This window comes from Onychostruthus taczanowskii, unplaced genomic scaffold, assembly GCF_017590055.1.
Source record: "Onychostruthus taczanowskii isolate IOZ18803 unplaced genomic scaffold, ASM1759005v1 scaffold11, whole genome shotgun sequence".
Classification (NCBI taxonomy): Eukaryota; Metazoa; Chordata; class Aves; order Passeriformes; family Passeridae; genus Onychostruthus; species Onychostruthus taczanowskii.
Window position 1 is genome coordinate 9,578,203 of NW_024497629.1, and position 16,005 is coordinate 9,594,207.

The 16,005-nt window shown below is 36.6% G+C and overlaps 1 protein-coding gene across 1 annotated transcript in view; it reads left to right on the forward strand.

Annotated features, from left to right (window-relative positions):
- The window catches only part of MBOAT2 (membrane bound O-acyltransferase domain containing 2), a 92,633-nt gene that overhangs the window by 61,344 nt on the left and 15,284 nt on the right, over nt 1–16,005 (forward strand). The window contains exons 5-8 of the mRNA XM_041421799.1: nt 265–320; nt 7,303–7,357; nt 8,149–8,332; nt 13,974–14,166. Of these exons, the coding sequence (XP_041277733.1) occupies nt 265–320; nt 7,303–7,357; nt 8,149–8,332; nt 13,974–14,166 (488 nt within the window). The remainder of the gene's footprint in view (nt 1–264; nt 321–7,302; nt 7,358–8,148; nt 8,333–13,973; nt 14,167–16,005) is intronic.

Consider the following 16,005-nt stretch of genomic DNA (forward strand, 5'->3'; position numbering starts at 1 on the left):
TGCAGCTGTATTTGTGGAACTAATGCAGCAATAAAAAACAGGCGTTATCAAATACTGCATTTAAGGCTTGAATTCTTCTCATTGCATTGAAAACTGCAATGGTTTGAGTGAATAAACTAAACACTTTGTTCTTGCATTGGAGATGTTCCAGCTTAGAGTAGTTAACCTGGACTCCTAACATAAACTTCCCCTGGTATTTATAAGTGAAAGAAAATCCTGAATTTGTATCTGAATTGTTCTTCTTCCCTTTTTCTTTCTTGACAGTCCAATGATGATAATTACACAGAAGATCACTAGTTTGGCATTTGAGATTCATGATGGTAAGATTTCTTTACTGTGTTTAATTTTACATACAAAATAAATTTTACCAAAGTTCATTGTGAGTCAGTCAATTACTTTGGACCAATTTTGTGTTTCAAGGCAAAATAAATTTCTGTGTCTGAGTTGTTTCACTGATGCTTATTAATGAAAGGCCTGAGAAATGTTGCTTGGACTCTACAGAAGCTCTAAAAACGCAGAAGATATGACTTATCAGAAGACCAGTGACACTTCTGGAGTCAGTGTGTAAAGAACAATGATATTCTTTTGGGTTGAGGTATTGACTGTGAGAGTTAACTAAAGAACTTCCAGATTAGAGACCTCTGTTGCTGACAGATGGATAGAAAAAGCACATGTCATTTCAGTTGTTGAGCACCTTTTGTTTTAAAATGCTAATTCTTGAGCACTTCCCTTGTTTGTGCCATATATGCTGATTTTTATGAAACCTTTGTGTGTTTAATTTTGTTTAGTATCATAATTACACTCACAGTTAACAGATTGCTGTAGAGATTATCTAATTATGTTTATGTCTTCTGTCAGACGTATCTATCAGATAAGTAGGCCCTAGTTGTGACAATGAATCCTAATGTTGGCTTTCATGGGTAGGATACTGGGTTTTTAGTTACCTCGAAATTCAAAGGAGTAATTTTCATTTTCAAGTTTGAAAATGTCATCTCATAAATCCGTCCAATTAGCTTGAATCACTTGGAGCTGCAGATGTCAGCTGAAGATTTGGGAGTGTAGACACCTGGATGAAGCCACCTGCTGTTCTGATATTGCTTACTAACATCGTGCATGAAGTTCAATGTGTTTCTGTCTCAAATGCATCCTGGCTTTAGTGCTCTTGGTGTTTAGTTTTTTTTTCTCTTCCTGTTAAGTGGCACTGTCTAGAGAAGCCTGTGGGCAAAAACTTTCAGGAATATGAAAAGTTGGGAAAAGACCTTTATAAAGTATTTTTGTATGAATGAAAATAAATAATGCTGGGCTTATTTAGTTGGTCAATGACATTGATGTTCACCTTCCAGAGAAAATATATTGAGAAGTAGTAATTTTGCAATCTATAATCAGCTGAAGTACAGAGAACACAAGTTAGTGGAAGCAGGTTATTATAAGGAAGTAATAGTTCTAGTATCAAGCATGAATGCTTCCTCTTACTATTATTTTGCTAGGGGAAAGAGCTATTCTGAATTTGCTGACATCATGCACAAATAGTGGAGTGGTGGTGTGGAACAAGCATGTGAGTGTTCCTGGCAATCTTGAGACATGTTTCATTTAGTCAGCTCTATTCTTAACTTTCATCATGAACTAGACTAGATTTTTTTCCTACTTAAATTAATTCAGGTAATTTGTATTTTCTTCTGGATTTCTTTTTGCACTGATTTTTTAGTGTAAGTCTTGACATTTTGTTGCTCATTGACCTCTAAATTCTTTGTAGGCCCTTGAGTAGTAACTAACAGTATATTGGAAAAATTTCTCTGTTGTGTCTGCAGTTTAGCAGATTCCTTGAGTTGGATGATCACAGTTGCAGTTGTGAACATGACTTTCAAAAGTTGATGTGACCAGTGTGAGTTCAGAAGCAGCTGATAGTCTGGTGTCATGAGATGATAAGAAAATATGTGCAGGGGAGACTTAAGACTGCATTCAAGCAAAATTTTTAAATCTTAGACAACCTAAAAGGGGTCCTTCATGAAAAATTAATGAAACAAGCCCTGCTGTCAGTGGGCTTTTGTTCACTGTACAAAAGTACATGCTTCCACTGGAAATTACTTAGAGATATAGGGACAGGAGAGGAGATAATGTTGCAAATAATTTTAAGTGATTAATGGCACTCTGAGCCTCTAGTCACATCAGCTTGGCTATATTCAACACCAGTTACTTTATTTTCTTCACTTATTTTTTTACCAGTACATTCAAGGAGTGTAATGAAAATAAACAGCCAGAAAAAAATGTTGCTGTGTTGGAAGTTGCTGGTAAACTTCAAGATTCCAGTGGTAGCTCGGTTGGTTTTTGGTAAAGGCCAGTCTTCTGGACTTGATCTTTCCATGGCAGCCAGTTTGTTGTCTTCAGCTGGTTTCATTTGAAGGTCCTGGAGTGAAGTGAGTGTAGCCACAAAGACCACTCATTTGTGCTGCATATTCAAGTGTCTGTCTAGCTAAGTGGATATGCTTGATTCCAAGCTGAAAACTAGTACGGAATCCCAAACACAAAGAACAGCTACCCCTATAACTGTTAGACCCTTTGCTCTTACTGTGAGGAATTTTTTTAAGCAGGGAAATAAAATGCAAATTGCATGCAATTTGGACTTGATGATCCTTGGGGGTCCCTTCCAATTCAGCCTATTCTGTGGTACTGTACTTTAAGCTTGCTGTATAATACAAACATTCCAGAAGTTTCCATGGATCACAAACTTACACCTGAAGAGATTTGGAGTATGCCTTTCATGTATTCTGATTTACGTTTTGAACTTCAACCTTTGATAGTTCTTACCTTGCAGTTCCTTGTCACTCAAATGAGCAATGCCAAAAATGAGTAGTCAGTGTGTTAACATTTGCTTTGCATTTTTTGCTGATTACCCCTGGCATCTCATGTGTATATTCTAAAGGCAGAAATGTTTTTTATGTAATTTGGAAACTGCTGATGTCCATATTAATTCCTTATGGCAAGATTTAGATTTATTTATGCAACACTTCAGGCAAGTAACAGAGTTAAGGGAGAAAAAGGAATTTTATTTTTATTAGAATAAAAAATTTGCAGCTGTTTAACAAAAAACATTGCTTTCTAATATTTCTGTTAATTATATCAGCGAAACTGCCATGGTGTGGTGCTGTTTTGGGGTTTTTATTTGGTAACTTGTTGCTTTCTTATTATGGTTAGGATTTCCTTTTAATGCTCTGTCTCCATCTACCTCTTGATTTTCATTTATTTTTTTAATGTGCTCTCTGTTATGATAGTGACAATATGGTGATTGTTTCAGTATCACTTACCAAACATTTTTTTTATAATAAGTGTCCTTAGCAGTTAAAGTTATATTGTATTTTTCCCCTTCGAAATTTTCAGGTATAGTTTTGTGCCTGTGTTTTGCTTGTATGGCTCTCTGGATATGAAGACTTGTAAATATTCTTGCTTTCTTTGTAGGTTTTTTCAATTTTACTCAGTGAGCATTCTACCTATTTGCCTTTGTTGCTGCCAGTGTGGCAATAACAACTAAAACTGTTATTGTCTGTCTTTGGATCTTAAAATGTTTTAATAACAACAAGAATTTGGGCTCAGCTGGTGATTCATTTCAGAACTACAAAAATGTACTATAATTGCAACAGAGCCTGTGATAGGATCTATGTTTATTATTAATATATAATCCTATGTCTAGGCATTTTTAGTTACTGATTAGCCAGATTTCCATAGAAATACAAAAGTGGGTAAGTTTAACCACAAAGCTGGGGTGATGTATTTGTAAACACTGTTGTAGTGAGAGCTCAGAAGCAGTCATGATATCCTGTAATAAAGTCTGTGTGGCAGGACAGTGGTGTGTGCCTAAGGGTTTGTTACCATTAGCATATGGGCTCTTGAGAAGGAATGTAAAGACTCAACTTCCTCATGATGTAAGCCACTTGGGAAATTTTTTTTTACTGATGATTTACATAATCCTTTTACCAAGGAAGGAACATAGGAGTATTTCCTGCTTTACAGATGAGTAGATGGAGTTACAGTTGCTGAGTGACTAAATTGCTTCACCTGTCTAACAGATGTTCAATAAAACCCATTTTCTCTAATCTCTGCTGTGTGATTTGGTAGTAAGAAGGAGTTGCAGTTGTTGTGGTAGTACCTTGCTTTAGGACAGAAGAAAGAATTCTTAAAATCCCCAGAGGAAGGCTACAAAACCTCATGAGTTCCCTAGCAGCAGTGTGCTGCTGAAGTGGGAGTTCTTCATCTCCAGGTGTAGTAGGTAGAGAACAGCTGTGGTTTATCAGGTCTGTGTTCCCATGGGCCTGGGAAGTAGTCATTGTGTATTCATTAATTCATCTTATATTGAATAAGCAGCTATGTAAGAGCACCTTTTCCATGTTTATTTTCTGTGATTCAAAAAATCTTAATGGTAGCTTCCTGAAAGCTTTCAAGAATATGACAGAGATGATCATGTTCTTGCAGGCTGTGCTAAGATGATAAATGGGCCTTCAAGGCACTCAGAAGGCATTAAAAAAAAAAACAAAACCCAACAAAACGGGAAATCCACTAACCTGACCTCAAAGAATCTGCTGGCTGGAGGGAAACCTTTGTGAGATAGGGAAATGAAAAATTAGTGGAGGTGCACTTGGATGCAGTATATTTTAGACAGCAAGTGCATTGCTCACAAAGTTATTTGGACCTTAAATAACTTCGTATGTATGTATATAACTAAAACCTGTTTTAAATAGACCATTTCTTTCCTTCTACCTCTCCAAAACCATGGATCATATTTCAGTGGTTAGATTAATCTCTTTCAGGTTTGAGGTTCTTTCCTCCTTTTTCGTCACATGTTTGCAATATGAAATATTTCATTTGACTAATTACTTTTATTTAATGACTAATCTGGCTTTATGCAAGTTCATTTGGATCGCTTCCTCTTTCTGACTTCAGGGTAGAATACTTTTGTGGAATATAATGGCAAAGGAGGCTCCTGCTCCAGGCAGTTTACATTGTGTGGGCTGTGAGAGACTGAAGGCTCTGTATGAGACAATTCACTAGCTATGCAGTGGGATCTACATCCATCCACAGGTGTCTTTGTGTTAAATTTCTGTTTGTATTAAATTCAGAGATTCACTACCTGGGACCTGTAATATTATGGCCTTACAGGTTACAGAATCTTTCAAAATGCTTCTTCCACATTTTTTATTCAGTACCTTTATCAGCATAAAAGTTGTTGCTACAGAACCAAGGAGAAGATTTGAAAAGGAAATTATGAGGAAGAGAAGGTGATGCCTTGTGAAGGCTGGCCTAGAACAGAGGCTAGACAGAGCTAAAGAATGAAGTAGGTATTTATAAGGAGGCCTCAGTGGTTACACCCTGGGCAGCACAAGAGCCCAGCCAGGGCTACACCCAAGATGAACCCAAAATGGTCACACAAATGAACGACCGGGCACGGGGTCTCACACTTTTATAAGTTCTGGTCCATTAGCATATTGGAGTTAATTTTCCAATTACAGCTTTAGCCCATTAAGTCCCTTCTTGTTTTTTTCTCTTCAGTCCACCGCTGTTTATGCTCTCAGGCCTGAGATCTGGGTTGGCTGTCCTTGGTCCCCAGTTAGAGAAGGAATTGTTTTGTCTCCCTACTCTGTGAAGAGAGCTTACCATCCCCTAATATGAAGCCCAGACCCACACACTAAAGAAGCACAGAATCTGGAAAATATAAAAGCTAAAACCTCAGGCATCAAAGGTGTGCATGAAGTTAGGGGGTGATAATTTGTTCTTCAGTTTCTTGCCTTGAATGAGTCTGAATGAAGATAACTTTTGACTGTGAAGGATCAGGACCAAGGAAGGCATTTTCCCAGGCCATATTGAAAGAGAGGAGGTGGCAAGTTGGTAACTCCCTCTGTAGTCTCAGCTAAAGTGTGGTTTTGAAGTCATAAGTGTGTGTAGATCATGGCCACACTGGAGTCACACACTAAGACAACAGAATTTCCTTCTTTGTAAACAAGTGTTTCCATGAGTCATAGAATTAAATTAGCTTTTACTTGCCCTCAGCTCCTCAATCTTTTTTTTTGTCACAAGGCTGACTGATTTTGATATCTAAAAAAAACCTGGCTCCAGTTGAAACTTACCTTGGATCAAGTATAAGGGCTCCCCTCTGTGGATTTTACTAGCATCAAGGAGTGGGATTGAAGGCAACCTTTCTATGACAGGAGGACTGTCTTCTATAGAAACACCTATTTTTGTAAAGCACATTAGGATTTCATATTTATATTGCTCTGCTCTTTTGTCAAACTTGATTAGAAATTGGCTGCTGGGTTTTAAGCACTGCTGTGGAGGACGATAATTGAAGTGTGATCCCATAAATTTGATTTGCTTTAGGAAGCTATGTGGATAAAGTTTTTAATACTTGCATTGGCAAAGAACAAATGCACATACGAACAGCAGGAAATGGCTGCATGTGGGAATGTCTGAGCCACTAGAGAAGGCTGCAGGAGGAGCTGAAGTGGTCATTCTGGCAGGCAGGGATGCCTGGTATTAGCCAGGGCTGTCTGAAGGAGGGAGCTCTTACTTTTTTTGTTCCCCTGAATTAGTGTGTTTCATAATAAATGAAATGTTGAAAGTCTTATTTTTCACTTTTCTCTTTCATGAGAGTACAGATTTTGAAGACTATTTTTTAGGGGTAGGTTGCCAGCATTTCAGAAATATAGCAAGACGGTAAACTCACTCTGGATGCTGAACTTGGACTGCCCCCTTCTGCTAGCAGGGGTGAGAACTTGTTGTTAGCGCTCAGGAAAAAGGCTGTGCACCCTTTGCTGTCTTACCTGCTTCACTGGAGCTTGGTCACAGCCTTTACTTGAGGTCTGCTGTAAGTTTCCAATTGCTGAAATCTCTCTTGGACTGTGTTCGTTTTATGCATTGATACTGCAGTGACTATGGCTATGACAATGTCTGTTTTGGGGCTTGTCCTGTTTCCAGAATTGGAAATAAAGGGTTTTAAAACCTGTAGACTTTGACGTCTCAATTAATGTAGGAGAATTGTTTTTTGTTAACACTTCGAGTTGTCTTAATACTTTCCTGAAATCCACGTGATTTCACATTTATACACTGCTGGATATAACTGAACATATGAGAGTTTGTAATTTTCTCAGTAAGAATTGTTTGATCTCACTCCAGCAAAAATGTTATGTGACATAATAGCTCTGAAATTGCTTGAGGCATTGAGAAATTACATTGCAGCATGAGGCTTGTGCTGCTGACTAAAATGTGGGGGATTTAGGTTTTCTTTATTTTTTTTCTTTTTCTTGTCCTCTTCCCTAGGAATGTTTCGGAAAAATGAAGACTTGACTCCATCACAGAGGTGTTTGGCTGTAAGGTAGGCTTTCAGACATTCTGCTTTGGGGATGTTTTGTGTATTTTCTTAATGCTCTGTGCAGTTTCTATGGCTCAAGTTCAAGACAGAGTTTACAAGCTCATGTAAAACAGATCCATGTTTTGATATATTTTTAGTTTAATTTGTACACCTGTTCTGAAAAATATCACTAAGGAGTAGATTTTGTAGTTATTTAGAAAAAAACATTCTAAGTTCTATGCAGTCTATGCAAATGAATGCTTTATCAGATAGGAGGCTAGTAAACAGTACGCATATGAAGTAGCTGGTGAAGAAACATTGTTAAATTCTGTTTTTCACTATTGAACTTGCCTTTTCTCAGTTTTTTATTCAGGACACTTGAAAATAGTATGTTGCTTTGGGCAAGAGAATGTTGAGACATTTGCTTTAATTGAAATTATTGCCAGTTAACCCAAACCTTTGTTTATTGATTCAATTGTTGAGGGGAAAATAGAGAACTTTATACAGTTGAACACTTAGGAAAACAGCCTTCCCTTTCCTTCCTCGGGCTCAGCTTCAGTCAAACACCTCTGCTGGGCAAGGAGAGACTCAGTAGAGTTCAGGAGGTCTGTCTCAAAATGCCCAGTATGGACTGGAAAGAAATGCTGTGTGTAGAATGTTTCAAACTGTGATTCCAAAAGACACAAACTGCTCTTGTCCATGTGGTTTTTACTGCAGTTAGAGGGAGCAATAGTATGGAGTATGACTTTTCCTACTGTGGAAATCCTGAAGAACTACACAATCCATCTCACGAGTTGCTTGTCTTTGAATTACAGACGCATGCCAAGTCTACTGGAGTATTTAAGTTACAACTGTAATTTCATGGGTATCCTGGCAGGCCCGTTATGCTCTTACAAAGACTATATTACTTTCATTGAAGGCAGATCATACCAACTGCAACAGTCTGAAGCAAATGGGAAGGAAGATACAAAGTATGAACAAACGGATCCTTCCCCAAATGTAAGATGTATGACTCTTGCAGTGCTGATGCTTATGGAATCATTGCATGGAAAGCTTGGTTTGCACTCTTCATTTACAGGCATAACTGCTGAGCTGAATCTGGAGTTCATTCATCAACGGAATAGTTCCCTGTTCAAAAAGTTATATGCTTATTTTTTAAAGGCAGGTTTTCTACATGGATTCCAGTCTCGATCTTGTGGATAAAAGCAGATTAATTTGGAGCTTCCTAACAAGCTTATGTGGTAAAAAGCCATTTTTAAATTAAAACTGTTCATGCATGTTCACTTCAAAGCATATACTGTGCACAAAAAACCAGTCCTATGTAACAAATTGAAAAAGTCGTAGAAATAGTTTCATTTTTCATGCTTGCAGTCATGTAGTGAGGTATTAAAGGAGGATTTTGATCTGAAGGTGTAGTAAAAGATGTACTAGCCATAACACTATGAACAATACTTCAAGACACATAAGTCTTTTTTTTTCCTTTGGTTTGTTATTGGAGAAGAGACCAAATGCATAGAGAAGGTAATCCAGTTGATCATGCCTTACAGGAGAGATTGTATGACCTGAATTTAAATCAAAAGCTCACAAACTTGTTACTTTTAAAATTTAGTCCAATTAGGTTAATGCCCAGAGTATTGAATATTATTTTTTCACTCTTTTCATATTGTCTTAAATAGTAATGTATCAGGCATTTAAATTTATATGTGCCTAAGATAATTCTTACTTCACATAATAGGCAGAATTATCATGGGGTCAATTGGAACACTTCACATGGATGGCTTTTGCTAATTCCAGCCCGTTGCCCTTGTTCTGCTTATCTTGTGAGAACAGCTGTTGCTGGAGCAGATGGAGGCGTTCCCACATGTAGCTGCTTGTCTTGTCCTACCATCAGAGGTTATGGCGCCACAGCTGGGCCAGCAGGGAGTGCATCCCAATCACTTGGGGCATCTCCAACCACTTCCGTCCTTGGAAAGTGGGTGAGGACTCTTTGCATGTTCCGTTCTACCCATCTTGTGTGATTGTGGTAACTTGCACAGCTGGAATCTAAACTCATGGCTGGAGGATGATAACACTTGAAGGAGCTCCACAAATTGACAGAGCATATGAGCTCACACAAGTGAGCTGTGCAACATAGGAAGGGTGAAAGACACAGAGAATTCCTTGTGTAGATCAACATCACATGGCCCATGCTGTGCTTTGATGTGTTGTATTGACAAAGTCACAGGCACTTCTGTTTCTAAACATTGTTTTGGCCCAGTAAAGTCTTGTGTACTAAAATCCTATTTCTGCAGAAAAGTGTTATGTAGTGAAATTATTGCAAATGAATGGAGGTAAACCAGACCTGCTTGTATCAGTACTTCTGGACACACACCCACTGATTGCCTGATAGGACTTCCTGGCTTTTTACCACATAATCTTGCTAGTAATATGGACAAGGTCAATAGAAATAAATATAAACCTATGACAGCTGCTTCTTTTAGGTAAGTGGTTTTCCTTAAAAATATTTGCTCTTAAGATGCTTGAAACTTTTGCAATTTATGCTGCATTAGCTTTTGACATAAAAACAAAGAGAAGCTGTTTATGTTGCTGATACTTCATCTCCCAACTGGTGTTAGAGAAATCTGGCTGCATTTTATAACACCAGTGAGTATTGTATGCTTTTGGAGAAAGATGAATGACACAATTTTACTGCATTTGCTGTATCAATTAAAATAATCTTTGTCTTGTTCTAGAAGAGTGTTTAAATACCATTGAGTTTATATTAGTACTTTAAATTTGTTATTATTTCAAGAAGAATAAATTTTTAGGTAACTCAAAAAATTGAAATGTAGTGGGGATCAGCAAATGTTAATGTCATAAATAAAAAAGAATTCTTGAGCTGAGTTACAGTAAGTTTCATTTCTTGTTAAATACAATTACATAACTGAAGTAGTTCATGCCAGCCTCCTCCTCTATACTGTGTGTTCACTGCATGATGTTAACTTGGATTAGTACTTTTGCTGTGTTCATTGCATGTTAAATGAATCAAGTCACCGTATTAAAACTTACTTCTTATATCCCTCCTATTGTGCCTTTTTGCAAGCTATCAGTTGTTGGTGCTCAAAGTGGTGTCAACTCTCAGAAATTAATATCTGTCTTTGTAAGTTTCTTTTTATTATGGCTACCCTTAAAATACAAGATTCCTGTCAGCAGATATCTGCTTTCTTGCTTATTATGCAGAAACTTCCTACAGGTTATAATGTTTTTGATTAAATATCTGTAGTTTTTGTCTGAGGTACCAACCTCTCCAGAATAATGTGCTTTAATACGGTTCAAAATTATGTATTATGCACTGATTCTTTATCAAATCAAGAACAAGCTCATTCAAATAAAATTTTTGAAGATTCCTCTCTACTTTTTAAAATCTATTTTTATATGTTAAACATGTTTATGCAGTAATTTATTGCTAAAATTTCTGAGCTCTGTGAGTATTTTACATTTATTTCTTCAATTAGAATGCTGCTCCTGAACCCCTTTCTCCAATTACGTATCTAGCTTTCAACCTAATTTTTTCACATCTAGTTTTGTCCTGGCACTGTCTTCTAGTTTAAGTACCTCTTTCCCTTCCCAGTGTTGATCATATTTCATATTTTTATACATATATGCCCAGTTGTTTATTAAAACTGGATGAGACAGTTTTTACCTTTTTGTTGTAAAATAATTTGTATTTTGTGCTTCTTCTGAAGTCAAAGTTATCTTGCATCTTATTGTCTTTTAATTCCTTAGCAGGACAGTTATTTTGCTATGTTGAAAACTTAAAAGAGTAAATGAAATGAAACTTCAAATTTCTTCATCCTTGTAAAAATTGACCAACCCTCCTATGTGACTGCAATTCAGTGATTTCCCATTTATGCCTTGGCAAAGGAAGGTTAATTAAGTAATAGGAAGTGAATTAATGTTTTACCAAATGCATTTCAATAGGTAATTGAAAAATTGAACAATGATTTTGTTGGTTTCAGTAGTTTGAGTCAGATAATTTGATTAGTCTGAAAATAACTTGTCATGAAAAAACAAAACAAAAAGCCACCAAAGCCTACCAAACATACCACCACACCTTCCCACCAAAAAAATTTCCAAACAACAAATGCCCCCCCTCAAAATGCCAAAAAATTAGGTTTTGATCTGAGTTGTTTCTCTAATCTGACTCAGCCTAAGGAGCACGAGCCAAACCTGCAGGGAAGGAGTGCAGCGAGGGCAGGACTCCTTTGCATTGCAGCCTGTGTTTGGCTTGGCCTTCAGAAACTCTGCTTAAACCAGTCTGGAAACAGCAGCTCCCCAGCTTTGTAGAGGTGGGAGATTTATTTCCACCACAGTTTTCCAAGGACACTGTTATCCCTGATTCTGATCCCTGTAAGTGCTATTAGCATGCTGGGATTTATAATTATTGAGTGAAGCGGTTCAATTAAAAAAAAAAATTGTGTTTATGGCAGAGTACAGTATGAGTTCATTATTTTTTCTTAAAATAAATTTTCTTGAAACCCTGATGCTCTTTTGTAAAAGAGGTGTTTTCAACACCACAATTTAGTTAAGAACCTTCAGAGAAATACAAAATGTATTTGGTGTTGAATAGGCAGGTGAATGCCATCTGTTTGCTAACAGAAAAATTGGCAAATAGAAGCAATGGCACAAAGCAGGTCTTTGAACAGAGATAACATTATAAGTGGCCAAAACATTTTTTGAGACTTTGTGGTCATCTTCAGATGGAAAGAACCTATTTTATGTATTCATACTTAGGTTTTAATTTACATGTTACTGCTACCAGCTTATAAGTATTGTTCCTCTTGCAGAATTGAACACGACTTGCAATTATAACTTAGGCCTTAAAATGAAATCCTTGCAAATGTCTTCAGAACTTGGGGTGATGCCTTCTGATACTTGCAGATATCAGACTTTTTCATTTGTCAGATACTGCATACCAGAATTAAAGATTCATTACTTGTAGTAGTAACTGATTTTGTGAACATACATTTCTATTGAAGATCCTGAAGGTGTTAAGCCAACTGAACTTTCCTGCTGCTGTAGCAAAGAGGGAGATTATTAATAGTTCTGGAATAACAAAGGAACACATAGAAAATTAATGCTCTTCACATTAAACTCTTGTAATAGAATAACGTATTAAAATGAAGTTAATTAGAAAGCAAGTAGAAATAAATAATTAAGCACTAGCTTTAACCATTAATAGGTAGTTGCCTTCTGAATTATCTGGCTGATGTTTCATTTTAAATTGCTGGGATTCCTGATCTTCTCTGAGATGAGCCAAGTGAAATATATGCAATATCCAAAAATACCCTCACTGTTTTACAGCTTTTCCAAGTCTAATTCTTTAACCAATTTCTACCACTTCTTACATCTGTGCAAGTGGGTGAATCTTTGATACTGTGTGTCTTGCCAAAGTGTGTGCTTTCAACTGGACATTTACTGCCCCATTCTGTATCATGGAAAAAAAGTGCCCTTTATTTTGGAACTAGATGTTGAGCTGAACTCTCAGTGAAGCAGGATGTTATCTTTAAAAGTTTGGGTGGGTGTACTGGAAGCAGCACAGACAGATTCTGGTTATATTTTTGTTCACATGCTTCAAACAAAAGTAGATTGATTGTTTTCTTGTCAAGTTCAGTATCTGTATCATTGTAATGTAAGTTAAAACAGTGATGTTTAAATATTGAGATTACATAAAATAAAAGCTTGAAAATTACATTTCAATGAATTAGCTCTCAAGCTTCTCTTGTTGGTGCTTGCTTTAGTGTGTTACTGAGGTCTTTCACAAAACATGGTGTCTGCCCTTCAGATGTGGATCAGACTAGTGACTTGGAGCAGCCAGTGTCAGGCATATATTGCTCTGTATATTTTATAACAGAACCTTAGAAAAGTCCTGCTGCAGATGCATACTCTTTACTGTGGTGGTTATAGCAAAGCTGAGTCTTGAGAGAATTTGAGTAGGTCCTGTCTGAACAACACACTTGGACATATCTGTGAGCATATTATTTGTACCATTGTAGCTTGATCACTCTGCTTGGGAAAACAGGTCTATCTAGAACTGATTGGCTGAACTTTGGGCTGAAATTCATAAATCATTTCAGTATTTTAGTTGGTTTAAAATTTAGATGCTTTGATAACGTAACAGAGATGAGTGATGTATTGAGTTGGGCAGAAATTGAACACCTGCATTATGCCAAAGGGTCCTGAAAAGAAACTGAAGTTTTGCCATTGTTCTAGAATCTCTGCAGTAATAATCTTACTTTGTCCTAGATTATATGTTTTGTGTTATGATGTCTTAACAATTTAATTGCTTCAGTAATTTGACAAGAAAATAAGAAAAAAACCCCTGACTTGCAAAAGGTGCTATGGTTATTAAAAGGACTTTTAGAGACTCACTGTAGTCAGACTGGATTTATTGTGCTGGCCATGGGAAGTGATGCTCGCCACTTAATCAATATAACAGTATTCCTTAAGTCTCTATAAAACAGATTTTTTAATAAACTATTTTAAAGTTGCTATTATATATATTACTGAAAAATTAACATATGTATATGTTATAACTTTCCTTTATTTCCAAAAGATAAACAAAAAAAAGAAGCTTACAGAATCTCCCTTAAATTTTCAGATAGCTGTGGCACAGAAACTCTTGATCTGTGGGCTGTCCTTACTCTTCCACATGACTATTACAAAAACTTTGCCTGTGGAATACAACATTGATGATAACTTCAGAGCTACAGCATCATGGCCTGTAAGGTTTTTCTACCTGTATGTGTCTCTTATGGCTGCCAGACCCAAGTATTATTTTGCATGGACTTTAGGTAAGTACATGCTTAGAAATATAATAATAACCAAAAGAGCATTGATGAGTATCAAAGAGTACTGAGAGTTATCTGAGATGTGCACACTTAAGTGTGTATTAAAAAGTGCCAGTGCCCTCTTGAGGCCTTAGGAAAACCTGATTGCATTTAAGTCTTTCAAGGTATTGAGTACATTGAATAGTGTCTCTCATGTTCAGAAGTGATCACTCTCTTTTTGGCGAGTGATAGTGTTTCAATGAACAGTAACTTTAAAAAAAGAAAAAATAGTAGTAAATCTAGTCTGATGTACAATCCTTCTTTTTGTTTGTGTTTTTTAAAAACTTATTTTGATACCTTTATTTTTTGGCATATCTTCAAAGATAATTTTAACCTCTTTCTGTGGTTAGTTATCAGTAATTTTCTTGATGTTATTCAGTCACAAAGGAAAATGAATACTTTGGAATTCAGGTACATGATACTGTTGTAATAGTAGGTGGCATTTTCAGAATTTGATGGGTGACACTTCAGTTTTAGCCTTTGTTTACTAAAAGTTTGAATGACTGGTGGGATAACATGCTTAGTAACTTATTTAAGACACTTGAACAGTTTAAAGAATATTTTGCATTTCCATTCATGTTACTTGTAAAAAAACAACGTGTACAACAGGAAGATGCTTTATTTCAGTAAGCTGACATCTTGAAAGTGGCTCACACAACAGATTTCATCAGCTTCCTCCTCCTCTCCAGTTTTACATATTTGTCTGATGGTTCTTTTGAGAGAAAATCTGTGGGAACAATGCAATAAAGAAAGCTTTAGGGTAGCAGAGCAGCATGACTCATTTACAGCTGCTGATTTCATTCCTGGTCAATGAATTAAATGCTTTCAGCTAGTCTGGATATAGTAGTTCTGGGGCTTGCTGTGGAAATAAATACTTTTGAATATTGTGCTCTTATACACCCGTATCATCATCTATAAATAGTAGTTGTCATCTGAAAAGCGAATAATTTCAGTTGGGCTTTTTTTTGCCTTTAATACTTCAGGTGGATTCCTCTTTGTGCACTTGCTAGCAGTGTAGAGCTAGCATTCCTCTGGTAAATACCAAAGAAAATAAACCAGCCAACTCTGCACTTCTAGTTTGTTAGCCTTCTTCCTTCCACTTTGTCACATCTAAACTTATAATGGTAGGAGTAGAATGTGACGGGCTTTAACAGTTTTACTGGATGTCACACCTTTGAGTTGTACGTTACTATTCTTTACACTTAAAAAAAGTGTTAATGAAATTAATTGCTTAAAATGAATACTAAAATGCTAGTTAGTAAAATGAGTACTTACTCTAGTTACAGTCTTTGCATTCTAGCTTGCAAAAGATGGTGTTTGTGTTTCCAGCTGTTTCTAATTGAGCGTGAAACTATTGCCCAGTATTTGAAGTTGGCATAGCAACGTCAGATGTAAGGCAGCAAATTTTGTTACTTTCAAAAATGTTTTTAAAAGAAATTTCATAAGGAAGTAAAAATATTATAAATTCAAAGACATGTCATTTCCTTGTGTGTGGCCATCCTAATTTGGAAAATACAGTTGAGGAAATGTCAGTGTCTGAACTAACAAAGTTCAGACAAAGCTGATGAGTGACACTGACAGGCAGTAGAGATCCCTTGTATTTTCCTGCATAGTCCAGATGACAGTAGCAGTTTTTTCTCCTTGGGAAAAATATTGTTTGCTTGGAACATCTGACCTTTGACATGCACTGTAAACACTTCACATTCAAAGGTGTTGTAACAGTGGCCTTGTGCCATTAGTGGAAGTTTGACGAGCTCTGCGCTCCTTAGAAAATTACTGGTTTTGTCTGTTAGGTTTGTGCTG